The 22,783-nt window shown below is 40.3% G+C and overlaps 1 protein-coding gene across 2 annotated transcripts in view; it reads left to right on the forward strand.

The window, feature by feature from the left end:
* Positions 1-10,517: 10,517 nt before the first annotated feature.
* Positions 10,518-22,783, forward strand: part of SPAST (spastin) — a 57,224-nt gene continuing 44,958 nt past the window's right edge. The window contains exon 1 of one of the 2 annotated variants that reach the window (XM_024732165.1): positions 10,518-11,216. In XM_024732165.1, coding sequence (XP_024587933.1) covers positions 10,802-11,216 — 415 coding nt within the window. In that variant the 5' untranslated portion in view covers positions 10,518-10,801. The remainder of the gene's footprint in view (positions 11,217-22,783) is intronic. The other variant, XM_024732173.1, reaches the window with a different exon arrangement.

The raw sequence follows: 22,783 nt of genomic DNA on the forward strand, positions 1-22,783 counted from the left end.
TGGTGCCTAGTACATCATAGGTACACAACATATATTGAATTGATTCACAGTTAAAACTGGATTTTAATTAAGACACTGACACTACTGAAGAAAAAGGACAGAATGTAAAAATGATTACTAAAGGAAACAGCACAGAATAATTAACTATAGGCCAGGTTTCTCTCAATCAAAAAAAAAAGTTATCAGTGTGGTTTCCAAAAAGCTTCACTAAAGTTTTTATATTTATAACATTAATTGAAAGATTCAGGGACAAAGCCATAGCAGCAGAGAGCTGAGCAAAAATAAATAAATAAATAAAAGTAAATAACAGCTAGAAATGATAGAAACAAAGTAGCAAGAAAGTTATAGGAAGTATAAAATTAATTCAAAATACTGCAGAATGTTGTTTTGATATGAAATCAAAAATTCTAAAGAGTACGGCATAGAAAACAAACTTATGGTTACCAAAAGAAAAAGGGGGGGAGATATATTAGGAGTTTGAGATTAACATATACACACTACTATATATAAAATAGATAACCAAAAAGACCTATTGTATAGCACAGGGAACTATACTCAATATTTTGTAATAACCTGTAACAAAAGAATCTGAAAATATATGTATATATATACATAGGTATATACATATATCTGAATCACTTTGCTGTACACCTGAAACTAATGCAACGTTGTAAATCAACTATACTTCAATTAAAAAATTAAAATAAAATAAAAAGATGGCCCTGAAAACCATCATTATGACAGAAATTTGCAATATTGTGTACTATTTTTTTGTTGTTGTTAGTTTCTGCTTTATATCTTGTGTACTGTCTAGAGTGGGATAAATTAAAAGAATGAGAATAACATTTAGCTCTTATTTGGACTTGTAGTACAAAACTTTGTTCAGTACTCCTCTCATCTACTTCCACTATGTCTATTTATTATGGTACTTACCTCATCCTGCCTTATATTTTGTTTACAGTTAAATACAATTAGATTTTTTAGTTCATCAAAGGCAAAGATCTTATTATATTCATCTTTTCATTTTTTGTTTCTTATATTTGATAAATATTTTTTTTAAAGTGAATTTATAAGGAAAGCAAGTAGTTGCACCAAAGTACTAGTCTCTAGCCTTCCCTTCTTGGGGTTTTGGGGAGATAGTAGTTATAGATTCTAGAACTAGAATTCTAGAATCTAGAATAATTTTGCTACTGTTCTTGACCCCCTTTTTACAGACATGATGCAAATTCTGTTAATAAAATATTAACCTATTTAGACAGGCAATACCTATTTAGGAATAATACAATATGTGTAGTAGAGAAAGAACTGATTTGGGATTAGTTAAGCATTAAAACCTGGTTCCTTCATTTGTTTGCCATGCGGAATTAAGCAAATAGTTTAACACTTCTGAGCTTCATGTTTTTTTACATATATAATTAGCATAAAAATTCTTCACAGAGAGAATCAAATGAGATTAGATAGATGAAACTGCTTTGTAAACAAAAGTTATATAAATCTAAGTGAAACCTAAGTACTTCATTATTGTGATATTGTTCTACCTATTATTGCTGTTGTTTCTAATCTGTTTTTTTTTCTTTTAAATAATTAGAGGGAGAGAAAGTGCTCAGAGAAGTAAAGAACATGATCCAGCACACACACACACACACACACACACACACACACACAAGTGTTTGCAGAGAAATACACAGAATTTATTGAGTGTAAATGGAACCTCTGAATGCTGTTCGTGTGGAGGGACACCAACCACCTTTCAAAAAGACCTAAAGGGCTTCCCTGGTGGCGCAGTGGTTGAGAGTCTGCCTGCCGATGCAGGGGACACGGGTTCTTGCCCCTGTCTGGGGGGATCCCACATGCCGTGGAGCGGCTGGGCCCATGAGCCACGGCCGCTGGGCCTGCGCGTCCAGAGCCTGTGCTGCGCAATGGGAAAAAAAAGACCTAAAAGTATATATTCCAGATTTGGTAAATCACTTTCCAAGGAAGTATTTTTTGTTGTCTAATATAGGAAGACAACTACTCCACCTGTAGTTCCCTTGTCTTCACTACCAAACTCCATGTCCAGGCACACTTACCACCATTCCCAAGGAACATATCAAATGGGCTTTTCAAAGACATGAATACAGGGACTTCCCTGATGGTCCAGTGGTTAAGACCCTGCGCTTCCACTCCAGGGGACACGGGTTTCATCCCTGGTCCTGGAATTAAGATCCCACATGCTGTGTGGCATGGCCAAAAAAAAAGACATGAATAAAGTGTATTATTGATTTTTATGATACAGACATATCTCAGCAATGAGAATAATAAAAATGAAGGAAAAGGCTAACCTTAATATCACTTCCCATCCCAAAATTGTCAATTACTTCAGCCGTTTCTCATAAGAGCCTATATTTATATTTCTTTTCCACATTTCAGGAGGGAAAGCATCACTTCTCATGGGTCTACCCATGAGAAAAAAGTCTGAAGTTTTCTTTCACCTATCCAACTTGAACCAGTTATTTCGATAAGGCAGATGCCATGTGCTGATTGCCACAGACCTAAATTACTGCCTTCCCTGAGCAATGATGAAGATATGACCTGGTGGTAGTTAATACCACCTGAATTGCATGACTGCTATGCAATGGGACAGGATGGGTTTCACAAGGGAAAACCTTAGAATGGCTAGGAAGAGGGAAGAAAGGTAATGGATTCTGAGTAGTGAGTCAACAAATGTTCACTATCACGTATTATGTAAAGAGTTCATACTCAGTATGAGCTTACCACAAAAGAGATAAAATAAAATGGAATGTTCACTTTGACACACTAATTCTACTTCTGTGATTTTAATCCCATAAAAATACAAAAATGTACAAGGGTACAAAGATACTTACTGTACCACAGTTTTTAGTAGAAAGAGATTGGGAATAGATTAAATTATGATATCTCAATACAATGGACTACTGTGTAGCCATTGAAAAGAATGAGGTAGATTTATAGGTACTGGCATGTAAAAACATTCACAACATAATTTCATCTGAAAATTCATGTTGTAGGAAAATCTGTGTAGTGAGATTCTTTTTTTTTTTGCATGTATATACTAGTATATGCATAGGAAAAAGCCTGGAGAGATATACAACAAACTATAAATATGGTTACCTGTGGAGTGGGAAAATGGGGAAGGGAAGTCTTTGCTTCTTGCAAACTTTTATATTGTTTGAACTTTTTTTTTTTTTACCGAAAGCATGAATTTATTTTAAAATTAAAAGGCCAGGGACTTCCCTGGTGGTCCAGTGGTTAAGACTCTGTGTTTCCACTGCTGGGGGCATGGGTTCGATCCTTGGTTAGGGAACTAAGATCCCGAGTGGCATGGCCCCCCCCAAAAAAGACCAAAAATATTTGGATAAATTTTTTTTTTTTTTTTTTTTTTTGTAGTACGCGGGCCTCTCACTGTTGTGGCCTCTCCCGTTGCGGAGCACAGGCTCCGGACACGCAGGCTCAGTGGCCATGGCTCACAGGCCCAGCCGCTCCGCGGCATGTGGGATCTTCCCTGACCAGGGCAGGCGGACTCTCAACCACTGCGCCACCAGGGAAGCCCTGGATAAATTTTTTAAATTGGAAAATATGTCACCTTATTATTTGTAACACAGGCAATAATGGGGAAGAATATTTATATGAGTAATGAGTCTAATTGGTTGTATGACAGCATTAAAAGAAAAATCTTCCAGTTTATTCTTCCCTTTACCCATGTATTTATGAGGCATATGCAGAAAAGGGGTAACATAGCAGGCCTGAGACTGCTGGCCTTAGGAAGTCCTGCTTGCAAGATTGGCTGGTATCTAGGAATTTGAGTGATAAAGTTCCCTACACTGATATAAAACTTTCCCTAAATGATGAGAGTGACTCACTGGGCCTAAAATGTTTGTGCAAAAAATATGGTTTATGTTAAGCACGTGCTTTCCTTCTAGGAGTCTGGACTTTTAGTATGTATTAGGCATAGGGTGCCTACATGATCAGCAGGACTGAATTTCTTATGAGTGTCCCTGGTAGACAACATTTCACACATGTTGTCAAATCTCAATGCTGGAAGAATTGTGTCCTGTGTGACTTCACTGAGAGAAGACTCATGGAAGTTGATGCCGGGTTTCATTCAGACTTTGCTCCATGTGCCTTTTCCCTTTGCTGATTTTGCTTTGTATCCTTTTGCTGTCATAAATCATAGCTGTGAGTATGACTATATGCTAAGTCCTGTGAGTCCTAGCAAATCACAAAATCTGGGGGTTAACTTGGGGATCTGAAACTCTCGGAGAGCTTGAGATAAATATAAATTACAGTGCCCACCCTCATAAATTTGTATTCTAGTTCAGCTCGATCAGACATACATATGTCATACATTTAAATGACAAAAAAGATAACTGACTAAAGGTTAAGATGAATGATATAGAGCACAAATTCTGAAGGAGTTCAGATGAGGTTGAGATAAATGTAAGCAGGTATCCTTGGAGCAGTTTGGAACAAAGAATAATTATTTAAGCAAAGCAGGGAGGAATGGGGTGGAGGGGACATAATACAGACTGAAACATTAACAAAGAAATTAAATGGAGGAATTCATTTAATATCCAGTATTAACTGACTCTGCTTACGCTTCCATAGCCTCACAGCTTTAAAAATTGAGCTGAGCAAATTAGGTAACGATTTATACTGTTACACCTAATACTATTTCAAAAACATGAGTTCATTTACACTTTCACTAGTAACAGATCCTCTGTAAACTAGAGAATCTCAAACTCGTGCCTCAGTTTTGTTTTGGTTTGTTTGTTTTAAAATTTTGAGCCAGAATCTCCTCAGCAATAAATTTCACATAAAAGTTCAGAATTCTGGTTTCTCTTGATATGTTTTAAACTTTGGCAACAGAGGCCACACGTTTCTGAAAGGCAAAAATCAGCGGGAGCTGAGTAACAGCTGTCCCATTTAATAAGGGAAGGCTACTCTCCAATTTCTCAAAATCTTTATATTCACATCATATATACATTTTTGAATTCCACACCCACACATGGAACTCATATATGTTATATGTCTGACCACTGTGTCTCGTTGTTATTTGAGTTTTTTAGCCATTGTATTAGACTGTAAACTTGCCCTTATTCCCTACTATATCCTGGCAACTTACTCGTCAGCTGTCTGTGCTTACTATCTATTTGTTGAACAAATGAATGATTAATATATGTCACAATGTGAACTCAATATGGGGAAATGATTAATTGTCCGCAACGATGTTTTTGCTTATTAACATAGCTATAGGATAATAATCCCCTAATTTTTACTCTACTCTTCCCATTCCCTACCTCCAACCATGCCTTCTGTTTCTCTCTTTTAAGTTTTCTGCCTTTTTCAAAATCAGTCATCTCTTCTCTTGGTTCTAGGTGCTCCACTTTATTTTCCTTTTTTTTTTAATTGAAAAGAAGTCCTTAATAAGTGTCATTGGTCCCTACTTCAAATAATTCAGCATCTCTCCAACTGAAGGTTTGAGGAGCTCCTTAGAAAAGAAGGAGAGCTAAAATATCCAAAAAAACTATTTAGTGGTAGTCACTTTCTAAATAAATTAATGGGTTAAAGTGATAAAGTGACCAAATGTCCTGGATTAGTTAGCTCAGTACTCAGCTCCTCCTTTTTGTCCTGGTGAAACTGGCCCAGATTCCCTTCAAGATTAAGTGTTCTGCAAGTTCTTGCCATCTGAAAACTGGGAGGCTGTCACACTGTAGGTTAAATGGCTGAGAAGGTTCGGATCTTCAGTCCAGGGAGATTATAAAGCCAGTGTAATATCCAGGCACTATTTTTCCTGAGACAAATTTTAAAAGATGTTAATTTAGAAAATGTATTTGACTGGGATATAATTCCAAAAGGCAGAAGATGTGGACTGAGATTATTAAAAATTGAGATCCTAGTGGAGTCTGAATTCTGGAATGACATTGTACATGTAAGAGATAAAAAAAAAATAAAATTATTGAGCCCTCTTACATTGCAGGTATTATGCAGGAGGTTTTAGGTGTATTCTTTCATTTTGTAATTTAATTCTTATTCCACCCATTTTACAGATGAGTTAATTAAAGAACTTGCTCCATAACACACAACTAATAAGTGGCAGAACCAAAATACCAACCGCAGTCTTTCTGACTCTCAAGTCCATATTTTTACCAAAGAAAAAATGGCAAAGGTACAGAAAAGCAGTCAATATTAAGAACAACTGGATAGCAGGGACTTAGCAAGTGAGAGGCCAGGGGTCAGAAACTCAATACCTGGATGCTCAGGAATGAAAGATCACTCTTGTTCCAGGGGCTAATGATATATTTATTTCATGACTAATAAAATATAAAGTCTATGTAAAAATGTTTTTCTTTGGAAGCCTAGATTTTAACCTTAAAACCCTAAAGTAGTGTGTGTCATTAACTAATATGTGATGTTGGGCAAGTAACAGACTGTTAGAGCCTCAAATTCCTTATTTTAAAAAATGGAGACCATAACGCTTAACTCAAATAGTGATGATTGACTACAACAGTAAAAGTTAACCTGCTTAGCCTGGAGTATGGGTTCAATAAATGTTAGCTAGTAGTAGTAGTAGTAGTCATCATTATCATCATTGTTGCTGTTGTCTCCTTAAACTTCATTAATTTACCTCATGATTGAAACTAGGAATGTTTTTATGACTCACCAAAGTGACTGGGAAATGCTTTTTTAGATGTGCAATCCATCTTAAGCTCTAATCTGAAATTGAGGTAAAAGGAAATTCTGCACATAATCACTGTGGTAGATTACTTGCAAAGACGGCCACAATAATTTCTTCCATCCCTACATATACACCTCTTTGCAATGTGACTTTGCTACTCCTCCATAAGGATGTAGAATTTATTTTCCCATCTCTTATGTTGGAGCTGGCCATGTGACTTGCTTTGACAAAAGAATGCAGCAGAAATTACATTGTGCAACTTTGAAGTTTAGGCTTCAAGAGCCCTTGCATCTTCGACTCATTCTCTCTTGAAAGCCAGATGCTATATAAAGAAGTCTGGAATACCCTGCTGGAGATACATGCCCCAGCCAATAGCCACCACCAGCATCTGGACATGTGAATGAAGATAACTAGGCCACTCAGCCCTGGTCAAGCCTGCAGCAGATTACTGCATTCACATAAATGAACCCAGACAAGGCCAGCAGAAGGACCACCCAGCCAAACTCAACTCAAATTGCTGACTCACAGAACTGTGAGTAAATAAATGGCTGTTATCTTAAGTCAGTAAGTTTTTGAGTGGTTTATTACACAGCAACAGAAATCTACAACGATTACCATGTTTCAATCATTTTTCAAATTATTAACATTTATTAAATGAGTACCATAAGCAAGGCATCAGGCTAGGTACAGAAAGTGAGTCAAAATATGTAAAGTTTGGCCACTGTCTTGAAATGAATTTATAATCTATATCAGGAGGTGATAAAGTATTTAAATAACAATAACACAAGACAATATACTAGAAGAGCCATAGAGTAACACAACCATATTGTTGTAAGAATTTAAAAATCGGGTCATTTCTGCTGGAGGTGATAAGGGAAGGATTTATCATGAAGATAATATTAGAGTTAAGCCTTGAAGGATTTTGACAGTGGAGTAGGAAGAAAAGAAATTCTAAGGGAAAGAAAAATGACATGAGGATAACTGTGGTCTTGGTAAAGAGCAAAGAGTGCTCAGAAACTTGCCAATACTTTTTGTTGGATTATAGTATATATGTAGATGTGGGAGAACAATTCTTCAACAAATATCAAGTCACAACTTCATTCCAGGCACTGCCTACTACTACGTTATTATGTATTGATAGATGTGGAAGCTGAACTACAGATGTGAAGGCCAAGTCACTAGTCTAAGTTCACAGCAAGTGGGGGAGCAGGGGTTTGAATGCAACCAGTCGGACTCTAGAGCCACTCTACTACTGGGCAGTGTCTTGGCTAAATTAAAAAGTTAGTTACTTAAGGAAAAACAACCAAAAAAAGGCTGGCACCAAACTAAATACCCATTTAACAGTTGCAGTGAAAACAAATCAACAAGGAGGAAATTCAAACACTTAATATTGAGCAGAAAAATCAAATTAAGAAGAATAAATGCAGGGACTTCCCTGGTGGCGCCGTGGTTAAGAATCTGCCTTGCAATGCAGGGGACACGGGTTCGAGCCCTGGTCTGGGAAGATCCCACATGCCATGGGGCAACTAAGCCCGTGCGCCACAACTACTGAGCCTGTGCCCTAGAGCCCACGAGCCACAACTACTGAGCCCATGTGCTGCAACTACTGAAGCCTGCGTGCCTAGAGCCCATGCTCTGCAACAAGAGAAGCCACCGCGATGAGAAGCCCGTGCGCAGCAGCGAAGACCCAACACAGCCAAAATAAATAAATAAATAAATTAATTAAAAAAAAAAAAGAAGAATACATGCAGTATGATTATATTTGTGTAAGGTAAAAAGCAGGCAACTATACAGCATATTTACATATGTTAATGTATACACAAAACTAAAATGAAAAGAAAAAAATGATGACTACAAAATTCAGGATAAATTTTCTGGAGGTCCAGTGGTTAAGACTCTGCACTTCCACTGAAAGGGTTACAGGTTCGATCCCTGGTCGGGGAACTAAGATCCCGCAGGCCGCGGGGGTGGGGCGGGGGGGGGGGCCAAAAAAAAAAAACCCAAAATTCAGGATAGTGGCTTCCTCTAGAGGGGGAGAAAAGAGTTTGAGATTAGGGAGGGGCTCACAGAGGGCTTCAAGGAACTGGTTACATTAGTTTTTCTTAAAATAGATGCTGTTTATTATTTTTCTTTAAATTATATATATGTTATACAGTTGTTCCTTAGTTTCCTGGGGGTGCGGGGTAGGTTCCAGGAACCACCCCCCTGCCCAATACCAAAAGCCAGGATGCTCAAGCCTGTTACATAATATGACATAGTTTTTGCATATAACCTACTCACATCCTACCATACACTTGAAATCATCTCTAGTTACTTACAACACCTAATACAATGTAAATGCTATGTAAATTCAAGTTTTGCTTTTTGGAACTTTCTGGAATTTTTTTCCAAATATTTTCCATCTGCTGTTGGTTGAATTCGGATGCAGAACAACAGATACGGAGGGCCCATTGTATACATCTTGTTTACATGATATATGTATAAATCTAATAGATTTCACACAACAAAAAGTACCACAGGGTTCAAAAGAGGGAAGTTAGGAATTGAAATGAATCAGATGTGAGAGAGAGAAAGTATTTCAGAATGAGGAACTGGCCGAGGCACAGAGGCAGGAAAAGGGGTGGGGAACAGTAAGAGGGAAACAGGGAGTAAGTCATTTTTGCAATAGCCTACATTTGTAGGGGAGTAGTGGTGGGGAAAAGCTAGATAAAGTTGTGGCCAGAATGTGGAGAATCTTGGAAGCACTTGTAAACCTCACACTGTAAACAATGGGGTCTTTACTTCAATTAGTATTCCTTAGTTTTGGGCAACAAGAAACAAGAAACAATTACGGCTATTCCAAGTAAAAAAAGAAAGAGAAGAGAGAAAAAAAAGGGAGATAGTAGGAGAGAGAAAAAGAGAGAAGGAGGGAAGGAGAAACAGAAGCAGAAAAATAGAGAAATAGACTGGATAGTTTTGGGATAGGTTATCAAGTAAGTGACCAGTCCAGGAACCTGGTAGTTCTGGGGATCTCAATGAAATAAACTGATAGAGCAGTTCTTTAGAACACTCAGTTCTTACTACCTTCTACCCCAGTGTGTTTCCATCCAAGATTCCAGTTTCTAGGAGAGTATGGTTAACCTAGTGCTTCCACCTCTGTGATCTGGGAAGCAGGGTTCTGTGCTTGCAGCTCAGGAGAATACAGGAAGCGAAGTCCAGTAGAATTAAAAAAAAAAAAAAAAGGCCCAGTCTGAATTGCTCAGGAAGTATGGGATTACTGAGCAAAACCTAAGGATTCCCTTATTCAAACATTAGTTCTTCAGATTAGACATGTCAACACGTACTAATTTAATTAAATCTCTGGAACTGATGATTTCATCACAATGAGCTAACAGTTTCGTTTTCGGTGACCTTAAGTTTTTGTACGCCTCTACAACTGCTGTCCTCTCATAATAATTACTAGATTGGGACGCATTACTTCTGTGATGGAACTCAGATCAACCATCCTTTGCGGAAGACCTGGCAGAAAATGCTGAAAGAAATATAAGAAAACTATGACACCGTAAGATGGCCCTGAGAAGTAGCCGAACGACCCCAAGCTGCAGCGGTCCCTCCAGTGAGTTGATAGCCTAAGTTCCCTGCTAAAGAGCTCCCAGGGTCAGCGAAGTCGACTGAGCGACCGGTCCCTATGGCAGACGTAGGCCGAACTGCGCACTGGGAAATGTAGTTCCGCGGGGAAGGGACGGAGTGGCGGGAGCCGCACACGCGCACTAAGAGCTCAGGGCAACAAAGACGGCGGCGTGTGCGCACGCGCCTGAGAAAGACTCGGGAGGGCGTGCGCGTACGCGTGCGCGCCCGGCCGCGGTTCTGAGCTACCGAGCGGCTGAGAGGACAGAGAGGGAGGGGCAGGAGCTACCGACCGCAGGAGGTGGAGAAGGGGTTGTGCTCCTGGCCGAGCAAGGAGAAAGGGGCGGGGCTGGAGAGCAGCGCGCCGGGGTGCCGAGCTCCTGGGACCGGCGGGCGCGTGAGGGTCTGTGGCCCTTGCCGTCCCAGTGGCCGCCGCCGTCGCTTGGCTGCCGTCGGTCTGCGGGAGGCGGGTTATGGCGGCGGCGGCAGTGGGAGCTGTGAATGAGTTCTCCGGGTGGACGAGGGAAGAAGAAAGGCTCCGGCGGCCCCAGCAGCCCGGTGCCTCCCAGGCCTCCGCCCCACTGCCTGGCCCCCTCCCGCCCCGCCCCAAGGCCGGCCCCTTCGCCCCAATCGCCGCATAAGCGAAACCTGTACTACTTCTCCTACCCGCTGTTCGTGGGCTTCGCGCTGCTGCGTTTGGTCGCCTTCCACCTGGGGCTCCTCTTCGTGTGGCTCTGCCAGCGCTTCTCCCGCGCCCTCATGGCCGCCAAGAGGAGCTCCGGGGCCGCGCCGGCGCCGGCCTCGGCCTCGCCCCCTGCGCCAGTGCCAGGCGGGGAGGCCGAGCGCGTCCGAGCCTTCCACAAGCAGGCCTTCGAGTACATCTCCGTTGCTCTGCGCATCGATGAGGACGAGAAAGGTAACTGGGGGCCTGGGGGGAGGGGGCGGCGGCGCCGGGAAGAAAGCGGTGGGGTCGCCGAGGGAGGGCAACACCTGCGTCCCTTTTCCTGCGGGAGCCGGCGGTGCTCCTCCGTAATTGATCTGCCCGGTGAGACTGCTTCCTCGGGTTAGACCCTCATCCTCCACGATTCTCAGTTAAACACCTCTCTCCTCTCAGGCACCCTAGCCGGTGACTTTGTTTCAGACACTAGCCTACGCTTACACTTCTGCATGACCCAAGTCCCTATGAGACACCCAGACGTGCTGGTGACAGTGACAGTTGTCCTAGAGTGACCACACAGATCCTTTCTAGCGCTGTAAACAGTGAGTGGCTTCCTCTGAGCCAGGTTTTCCAAAAGGTTTTGATATCGAAGAAGCTGTGCCTTGTTATAGGCTTTTAGTGAAAGCAGAGTACTGTAGTGTCAGAAAAAAAGAACAAATGGTGACTCAGTTTTGAAAGGAACAGCTGCATATGATTACAGCTGAATTTGCACTATTTTTAAAAGTTTCATAACAGTCATTTTTATGAATGTAATGACTTCTAAGTATTTTTCAATAAAGTTCTATTTTAGTATAAAACTTTTGCTCCTGGTTAATTTGATCTCATCTAAGTAAGTATTCCAAGGTAACCTCTAAATTTTTAAATTGAAATATTGAGTGAGGACTTCCCTTGTGGGGCAGTGGTTAAGAATCCGCCTGCCAACGCAGGGGACACGGGTTTGATCCCTGGTCCGGGAAGATCCCACATGCCGTGGAGCAACTAAGCCCATGCACCACAACTACTAAGCCTGCGCTCTAGAGCCTACAACTACTGAAGCCTGCGCGCCTAGGGCTGGTGCTCCACAACAAAAGAAGCCGCTGCAATGAGAAGGCTGCACTTGCAGCAATGAAGAAGACTCAATGCAGCCAAAAATAAATAAATAAATAAATATTTAAGAAATTGAATGAATAGGATTAATTTATAATACCATTTTACAATAAAATTTAAAGATTTCTATTTCTGAATGAAAGCAAGGGTACTACATCCTTCAGATTTCTTTTAAGCTAATGTTTTTTAGTCTTTCTATAGGCTAGGCACTGTGTGCTCTTAGCTTTACATGTGTTATCTGTTTAGTCCTCAGAGTTACCCTGTGAGGTGAAGGTACTGTTAGTATCAGCATTTTACAGATGAACAAACTGAGGTTCAAAAGATTAAAGCAGGTCATTCCAAACCTATGCTAATTGCTAATGCCAATTTTTTTATGGAGTTAGAAGGAGTCTTATAGCATTTTGAAAATCCCTCCTTTTGTCCCAACTCCAGTATGCTGAGATCTTCTTTTCCCTCTAACTACTCATTTTCATTGTCCATTAGTTAAAAAAAAAAAAAGCAATCTGCAGTTCATTTGTAGTGTCTCCACTACCAACTCCAGAAACTGTTCTAGAATGTGGGTTTTGTTGAAACTTATTTCCTTTGTGAGGCCTTGGACTGAGAAGTAGGATATAAGGAAAGAGGCAGGTATTCATGGGTTTTGGAGTGTAAGGACAGAATGGAGGTTAAGAACGTTGAAGAAAGGAGGCGTGGGGTTTCCCTGGTGGCACAGTGGTTAAGAATCTGCCTGCCAATTCTGGGCACATGGGTTCAATCCCTGGCCTGGGAAGATCCCACAGGCTGTGGAGCAACTAAGCCCATGCGCCACAACTACTGAGCCTGCGCTCTAGAGCCCATGCTCTGTAACAAGAGAAGTCACGACAGTGAGAAGCCTGCGCACCACAATGAAGAGTAGCCCTCACTTGCCTCAACTAGAGAAACCCTACGTGCAGCAATGAAGACCTAATGCAGCCAAAAATAAAAACAAATAAATAAATTTATTTAAAAAAAAAAAAAAAAAGGCACATTTAAGAAAAGAATACCGGGCTTCCCTGGTGGCGCAGTGGTTGAGAGTCTGCCTGCTGATGCAGGGGACACAGGTTCGTGCCCCGGTCCGGGAAGATCCCATATGCCGCGGAGCAGCTGGGCCTGTGAGCCATGGCTGCTGAGCCTGCGCGTCCGGAGCCTGTGCTCCGCAACAGGAGAGGCCACAACAGTGAGAGGCCCGCGTACCGCAAAAAAAAAAAGAAAAAAATACCATGTGTTTTGGGAGGGAAGTCTTTAATCGCTTCATTCTTTTTTTAATATATATTTAAAATATTTATTTATTTATTTTTGGCTGCGTTGGGTCTTCGTTGCTGCCTGTGGGCTTTTTCTAGTTGTGGCGAGTGCGGGCTGCTCTTTGTTGAGGTGCACAGGCTTCTCATTGTGGTGGCTTCTCTTGTTGCGGAGCACAGCCTCTAGGCGTGTGGGCTTCAGTAGTTTTGGCTTGCAGCCTCAGTAGTTGTGGTGCCCGGGCTTAGTTGCTCCGCGGCATGTGGGATCTTCCCGGACCAGGGCTCAAACCCCTGTCCCCGGCATTGGCAGGCGGGTTCTTAACCACTGCGCCACCAGGGAACTCCCTGTTGCTTCATTTTTTACCTCTAAGGAGCATCCACGATCTCCTAGGGAGGATGAAGAAGCATACCATTATCCCTTCCTAGAGAAGCACTGTTTTATTGCACTATTTTATTATAATAGAGTCCTTTGAAGTTTACTAATCTAGGTCAAAAGTTGTTTTAGAATAGAGGGAATATATTTAAGGGTAGATCAATTCCAGTAAATACAAGGAAATTTTGTTAACACTGGGTGATGGGAGTTGGGAGGTAGCATAAGAGGTCAAGGAAAACTTAGGTATTAAAAAAAAGGATCCTGGACTCTTAGATTTAAAGAGAAATCAGTTCCATGTGAGGGGTAAGTAATGGAAGTGGAATTCAGACCTTGGGTTTCATGCTGGTGACTTATCTTAGGGTATCACATATATACCTCTATCTATTATATTTAATTCCTCTTAAAATATTTAGTGTAAATATTTTCAGCAATCTCTGTACCACATATTTCACTCTCAGCTGATAATGTTTCTATTCAAAGGTTTTGCTTTATTTATACAGTTAGTTTATAAAGTGGACAGCAGAACAGGCAATGATAACTCTAGTTTGAATTCTACAACTGATGCATTATATGAGAAAATAAATTAGATCAAACCGAAACAAATTAGTTATATTAATTTTCCTTTGACAGTGAAGTAAAACGGAGTTTACGTTGTCGTGGTTCTCTTCTATCTCAAATTTTTCCTTTAGCATATTGAAAATTTTTTTACTTTACCTTTAATTCAGTGGTTGCCGGAGTTCACATTTGAAGTCTATTTGCCTCTCAGCCATCCTTGACAATACAGAACTTAATTTCAGAAGAATTTTATTCTCCCTCTTTCCTACTGTATCAAAATATATACGAACAAATTGAAATGAATTGGATAGTGTTCAAAGGTTTCCTAACTCTGTAGTTAGCCCCTAAACCATTAAGGGGCTAGTAATGTCATGCAGTCCCTTTCCGTTAAAAACTTGACCTAGCTTCTAAATATACTGAAAGGCACTTTATTTCATCAGGTGAAGTGGGCTATTTCAGACTGTAGTGATATTAGTTAATTGACACATTTGGTGCCTTCAAATAATAAAGACCAAATTAAATCTTATTTTAACAAGGTAATACATAAATGTGGTTTATAAGGTGGCTGTTTATTTTGAATTTTTTTTTTTTTTATGGCATACTCAACTTTGACACTGAATTTTCATAAAGGCCTAAATTTATCTGAAACCAAGCTATTTTTTAAAAAAATAAATTTATTTTTTCTCTGCGTGTGGGCTTTCTCTAGTTGCGGCAAGCAGGGGCTACTCTTCGTTGCGGTGTGCGGGCTTCTCATTGCGGTGCCTTCTCTTGTTGCAGAGCACAGGCTCCAGGTGCGCGGGCTTCAGTAGTTGTGGCACATGGGCTCAGTAATTGTGCCTTGCGGGCTCTAGAGTGCAGGCTCAGTAGTTGTGGCGCACGGGCTTAGTTGCTCCACGCCATGTGGGATCTTCCCGGACCAGGGCTCGAGCCCGTGTCGCCTGCATTGGCAGGCGGATTCTTAACCACTGCACCACCAGGGAAGCCCCTGTTTGTTTTATATGAAGCAGGTTCTCTGTCTTTTAATTCCAAGGGCCCCTTGGAATACTTGGGGGAGGAGAGAAGGTTGTAATAGTGGTTCTTTGGATTAACCAGAGCATGACCTAACATGCTTTGGGTGGCTCCTGCTGATAGACAAGCCTGGGGTCTCCTGAGTAATACAGTGGTGCAGGTTCTTCAGGTGTGGCTCAGTTACCTCAAGTGTGTAGGACCTGACAGACAGTAAGGGCCCAATGTATTGTATGAAAGAGAGAGAGCCAGTTTCTCAGGATAAGATAGGGCTGCAGCATCTGGCATCAAAGATAGAAGTTATCTAAATAAAATCCTTTTTTATTTATTCCTAGTCAGTTTATATTTTAAATGGAAGGTTTTTAAAAAAATTAATTACCATGTACTATAATTTCATATAATCCAATGTAGTACTTTATTTAAAACACACAAAATACTTGCTTATCCACATCTATTTTCGGAAGGTGAAGCTAGAGATTAGAAATCAGAAGTATCAGATTTGGTATACTTTCTTTTATTCCTAAAAACTACTAGATACCATTTTGAAAGGATTGATTTCAGACAATTTTCTTGTGCCTAATTTCTGCTTTAAATGATTAGAACAAGGAAAGAATTATTCTGATGGATGGACATTCTGATAATATCATATTTTTCCCAGAGAATAACATTATTTTTTATTAAATAAACAATAAACACTTTGTATTTCTCTTCAAGAATATTTAGTGGCATTTGCACTAAAGAGACAAAAAGGCAGCCACTTTTACGAACTTCATTCCTTGTTCTGTTTTTAGCTGATTTTTATTGCAGTTTATATTCTTCCTAGTACAGAATACAGTTGAACCGTATAAAACTCACCTGGTAACTAGATTCCTAAGATTATTGTTAGTCATCCTGATGACAATTAAGGGATAGTCAGTAAACGGATATTAAATTATTGAAGAAGGATCTTCCCTAACCCTTCCTGCCTCTTTTTCACTATCTTATTCTCTGTGCTCTACCCAATAGTAGTTGGATTTTTCAATTATGGCAAAGTGTAGATTCTCTACTTTTCTACTCGTTTTCCACTCTCTGAACCTGTATCAGATCAGTGAAGGTATTAATCAGTGACCTAGCCTTTTTTTCTCTTGCTTTGTGAATTATTAACAAATGCTCATGCTAGACATCCTATAGAATAAAACATCTTTGAGCACACTCACATCTCAGTGGTTCATTCTGGTAGTGAGGAAAGAAAAATGTCAAAATCCACAATTTTCTTGGAACTAGTAAGTGTTTTACAGCTATATAGGTATAGCATAGACGTTATACTTACTCACATATCTTTCTGTTCTTTTGGAGATATTTTATGTTGCAGTAGAGAGGGAGAGAATTAGTTTGTTGTTCTTAAGTGGATTTTGTCAATTCCTTTCAGTGAGCTTTCACTAGAACACCCATCTATGGCTGAACAAGTGGGATTTATTACTTATTGTAACCAAGAGAACACACACCATGGGGAACCATGGTGTATCTCAGGAAAAGGCTAAAAAGAACTTATAGAATTTGGGCTTGTATTAGGTGATTTTAAGGAGGATTGAAGGAAGCAGGGTTTTGCTCTGGATTGGATGTTTTCAGGAATTGGGGATAATTCTGTGATTAAGTATCTTAAATCTAACCCACAAAGAGAGAAGACTAGAGTGAGGATAAAGCTGCAATTGGTTAAGAAGCAGTCATTAGCCCGAAGAGGGGGATGTTTGGTGTTTCATGGCTTGGCCAGTGTTCACATTTTGTCTGTGTTTAGACATGATTGTAGAGTGGTCTCATTTTTGTCTTCATCCATCATGATCACAGAGTGACCTTGGCTGATGTTGTTGTTCTGTGGAATTGTTTATACTCAGTAGAACACCAAGGCTTAGTTGTAATGTCAGGTCATTTCCTTGTTACACCAAGGCTTAGTTGATGGTACCAGCTCCTCGATGTCAGGGGCTGCTTTTCTTTACCTCAGGTTTGAGAGTCTAATTTTATCCTTTTTAAATTGCAGTGCCTCTTATCCAAATTGACATTTGAATTCTGGCTCCACAGGATCTTGGGCAAGTTACTTATTATTAGACTGAGATAATGTTTGTAAAATACTTATGTCTGCACATAGTAGGTCCTCAGAAAATGGGAACTATTGTTATTTATTTATTTATTTTACAAACTTAAAAAAAATTTATTTATTTAATTTACTTATTTTTGGCTGTGCTGCGTCTTCGTTGCTGTGCACGGACTTTCTCTAGTTGTGGCGAGTGGGGGCTACTCTTCGTTGGGGGCTACTCTTTGTTGCGGTGCATGGGCTTCTCATTGCGGTGGCTTCTTATTGTGGAGCACGGGCTCTAGATGCATGGGCTTCAGTAGTTGTGGCATGAGAGCTGAGTGGTTGTGGCTCACAGGCTCTAGAGCACAGGCTCAGTAGTTGTGGTGCACGGGCTTAGTTGCTCCGCAGCATGTGGGATCTTCCCGGACCAGGGCTCGAACCCATGTCCCCTGCATTGGCAGGCGGATTCTTTTTTTTTTAAGATGTTGGGGGTAGGAGTTTATTAATTAATTTATTTATTTTTGCTGTGTTGGGTCTTCGTTTCTGTGCAAGGGCTTTTTCTAGTTGTGGCAAGCGGGGACCACTCTTCTTCGCAGTGCACGGGCCTCTCACTATCGCGGGCTCTCTTGTTGCAGAGCACAGGCTCCAGACGCGCAGGCTCAGTAGTTGTGGCTCACGGGCCCAGTTGCTCTGCGGCACGTGGGATCCTCCCAGACCAGGGCTCGAACCCGTGTCCCCTGCATTAGCCGGCAGATTCTCAGCCACTGCATCACCAGGGAAGCCCTGGCAGGCGGATTCTTAACCACTGTGCCGCCAGGGAAGTCCCAAACTATTGTTATTAATTTTACAGTTCTTTTAAGGTTAACAGCCTCAAGAGGTTATGTTAGAACATTGTTAAACCTTGATACCTAGTTTTTACTACTCTTTTTATGAAACAGCGGCAGTCTAAATGAGATTTGAGGAAGAAGGTGAATTATCTGAAGAGTGATATAAAAATATTTTTGCTAATTGTGACCCTTTGTTCAGAAAAAACAGATGGAAGTCTCCCCTTAGCGTCACTTAGTATCCCTTAGTTGCTTAGGCTCCCCTTAGCGTCACTTAGCTTTTTATTACAAAAGAGATGAAATGATTTTTTTATTCTCATGTATGTACTCGTGTATGAATGCAAGCTCTTTTTTTTTTTTTGTGGTACACGGGCCCCTCCCTGTTGGGGCCTCTCCCAACCTTTGTTCAGAAAAAACAGATGGAAGTCTCCCCTTAGCGTCACTTAGTATCCCTTAGTTGCTTAGGCTCCCCTTAGCGTCACTTAGCTTTTTATTACAAAAGAGATGAAATGATTTTTTTATTCTCATGTATGTACTCGTGTATGAATGCAAGCTCTTTTTTTTTTTTTGTGGTACACGGGCCTCTCACTGTTGCGGCCTCTCCCATTGCGGAGCACAGGCTCCAGACGCGCAGGCTCAGCGGCCATGGCTTACGGGCCCAGCTGCTCCGCAGCACGTGGGATCTTCCTGGCCCGGGGCACGAACCCGTGTCCCCTGCATCGGCAGGCAGACTCTCAACCACTGCGCCACCAGGGAAGCCCTGAATGCAAGCTCTTGATAGAGAATTGGAAAATACCAAAAATGCACAGAAGAAAATTAAAATTACCTACCATACATAGTAAATTAAAAAAGACTTAAAGACAAATTGATTGAAATTCTTAAGGTTTAGAGAAAATGTCCAAAACTGTAATGATTCCTTTACATGGGATTCAAAACCTTTCCAATTAAATGGGAAAAAATAAATCTTAACTTCAGAAATAAACCTTGATGGTTGAACATGAAAGCAAGGATGGCCTTTTTTTGCTGAATTAAAACAGAGTAGAAAGGATTCTTTCTGTGATAGTGAACTATGAGAGAATTAATCAGGGCGCTGTTAGTCTGATGCTTCATGGTCTCTGTGGTTTATTGTGGATTAGCACACATTAAAATGTACTGTAAGATTTTTAAAGATACCCATTATTCCGCTAATGTGACACTTGCAAGTTGCTAGCAAAAAATTGTGTAGGAAAATGGATGTACTTACTCCCTGGAATTGTTTGTAGAATGATGCTTAAGAAGGACTAAATAGATAAGTTAAAAGCAGTGGGCTTTATGAGCTAAAATACAATAGTGCATACAGTTCCGGAGTAGAAGGATTTATATTTATTAACAAATTTACTAAGTATGATAAAGGTAATTTTTTACATATCTCTTTATTAAAGTATTATCCCATGCCCTATTTCATTTGATCTTTGCCACAACTCATGAGGTAAAATAAATGTCATCTTGTTTTTAGGTAAGGAGACTAAAACTCAGAGAAATTGCCAGACTTTGCCAAAGTCATACAGCTATTAAATGATGGAGAAAGACTTAAATCTCTGTCTTCTAACTCACATACTTGCAAACTGACATCCTACCTCGCTACCCAAACTACTCATGTTTTGACCCTTCTTGTGGCAATCTGGGTACCACTAACATGTGAGTGAAAAGATTCAGTTGATGATTCACAAATTAGTCTGCTATTCTTTTTTTTTTAAACAGAATGTAGATTTACTTTTTTAAAAATTAATTAATTAATTTGGCTGTGTTGGGTCTTAGCTGCAGCACATGGGGTCTTCATTGTGAGATCTTTTGTTTCACGCATGGGCTCTTTGTTGTGGCGTGCAGGCTTCTCTGGTTGTGGTGCGTGGGCTCAGTAGTTGCACGTGTGGGCTTAGTTGCCCTGCGGCATGTGGGATTTTAGTTCCCTGACCAGCGATTGAACCTGTGTCCCCTGCACTGGAAGGCGGATTCTTAACCACTGGACCACCAGGGAAGTCCCTCCACTATTATTATCTTCATTTAAAGATGGATAACATCAGTATTTTTGTTGCTTGTACAGTAACACAACTCTAAAATAATGCACAAATATAGAAAGTGAAAATCTTCTGTAATCTTATCCTTAGGGAGATGATTACTGATAAGTTTCCTGATTTTGTCTAGTTACATAAACGTAAATATTCGTTAGAGGAAAAGAACCATGTTACATAGAAACTGATCTGTAACCTTTTTCACTTAATGTATGGGGACTCACTTTCTGTTTCAATATATTTAATCTTCCTCCTCTATTTTTTTCAGTTTTTAAGTACACTTTTATTAAAGCATACATAAAGTGCACAGTTAGTGTGTTGCTTAATGAATTATTAAACTGAGCACAGCAGTTTGAAACCCCACCAGGTCAAGAAATAGAATATTACTCCAGAAGCCTGCCTTTCTCATCCTCCCCTCTGCTCACTACCTTTCCCCACCCTTCACAAAGGTATCTTCAATTCCTAACTTCTTACACCATAAATCACCTTTGCCTGATCTTGAGCTTTATCAGTGAAATCATACAGTATGTGTTCTTTTTATGTATGGCTCCTTTTGCTCGACATTATGCTTGTCAGATTAATCCTTGAGGTTACTTGTGGCAGTAATTGTTCATTTTCATTGCTGTATACCAGGGAGCAGCAAACTGCCTATAATGGGTCATTTAGTCTTTTTTTCTTATTGTAGTAAAAGATAGATAACAAAATTTGCCATTTTAGTCAATTAAAGTATGCAAATCATTGGCATTAAATACATTCACAGTACTGTGTAACCATCACCACTATCCATTTCTAGAGCTTTTCATCATCCCAAACAGCAGCTCTGCATCCATTAAACAATAACTCCCCATTTCCTCTTCTCCATACTCCCTTCCTCCCAGTCCCTGATTAACCTCTGTTCTGCTTTCTGTCTCCATGAATTTGCATATTCTGGGTACCTCATATAAGTGGAATCATACAATATCTGTACTTTTGTGTCTGACATTTCACTTAGCATTTCAATGTTTATCAGCCTTGTAGCATATAACAGATTTCATCCCTTTTTGAGGCTGAATAATATTCCATTGTATGTATATACCGCATTTTGTTTATCCCTTCATCTGTTGATGGATATTTGGGTTGTTTCCATCTGTTGTTAATAATGCTACTTTATATAAACATTGGTATACAAGTCTGAGTTCCTTTTCAATACTTTTGAGTATCCACCTAGGAATAGAATTGCTGGATCATAAGGTAATTATTATGTTTAATTTTTTGAGTGACTGCCAAACTGCTTTCCACAGGAGCTTTGCATTTTTTAAGCATATTTTTAAAAATTAATTAATTATTTTCTTTAATCTTTGGCTGCGTTGGATCTTCATTACCGCGAGTGGGCTTTCTCTACTTGCAGTGAGCGGGGGCTACGCTTTGTTGCGGTATGCGGGCTTCTCGTTGAGGTGGCTTCTTTTGTTGCGGAGCACGGGCTCTAGGCACACGGGCTTCAGTAGTTGTGGCTCACAGGCTCTAGAGCGCAGGCTCAGTGGTTGTGGCTCAAGGGCTTCGTTGCTCTGCGGCATGTGGGATCTTCCCGGACCGGGGCTCAAACCCGTGTCACCTGCATTGACAGGTGGATTCTTAACCACTGCACCACCAGGGAAGTCCCCAGCTTTGCATTTTTACATTCCCAGCACCAGTGCACAAGGGTTTCTAATTTCTTCACGTTTGTTAGTTTCAAAGTTTGCTTGTTTTATTTTTATTTATTTATTTTTACTTTATTTTTTCATCTTTTGGCCACACCACGCGGCATGTGGGATCCTAGTTCCCCAACCAGGGATCGAAGCCGAGGCCCCTGCATTGGAAGTGTGGAGTCTTAACCACTGGACCGCCAGGGAAGTCTCTGTCTTTTTAAATAATGGCCATATGTGAAGTGGTATTGCATCATAGTTTTGATTTGCATTTCGCTAATGACTTATGATATCAAGCATCTTTTCATGTGCTTATTGGCCATTTGCATATCTTCTTTGGAAAAATGTCTATTCAAGTCCTTTGCCCATTTTTGCATTCTCTTGGTTTTTTGTTGAACCATTTAATAAATATTTCTCTCGTTTTTTGGAATTTTGAATTTTATTTTGTTTATTTGTTTATGCAGCAGGTTCTTAGTTATCTATTTTATACATATTAGTGTATATATTTAATAATTATTTCAAGTGCTCTTTCAAAACTATTCAACACTCTCATATAGGGGGTGTGATCCAGTAAAGCTTTATATACAAAAACAGCCAGCTGGCTCTATTTGGCTCTTGGGCTGTTGTTGGTCCTAGATTACGTAGTTCACTTGTAGTTCACATTATTGGCTATTAATTTCAACTACCACTACAACCATTGTAAGTTTCTGCCATCCCAATCTTCTCTTGGTTTGATGTAGTCTGTTGGTTGAGTTTGAATGTTGTTGGGGCCCATATAGGAAAGAGGGAAATGTGTAAGGGAAACTAAGAACTGTTCAAGTATCATGAAGGCCTTTTGTGTGCTGGACGCCATTGTAAGGTTTGATTTTTCTGCCATAATTTAGTCAAAAGGGGGAATTCCCTGACG

This window comes from Neophocaena asiaeorientalis, unplaced genomic scaffold, assembly GCF_003031525.2.
Source record: "Neophocaena asiaeorientalis asiaeorientalis breed wild unplaced genomic scaffold, Neophocaena_asiaeorientalis_V1.1 scaffold18, whole genome shotgun sequence".
In the NCBI taxonomy this organism is placed as follows: Eukaryota; Metazoa; Chordata; class Mammalia; order Artiodactyla; family Phocoenidae; genus Neophocaena; species Neophocaena asiaeorientalis.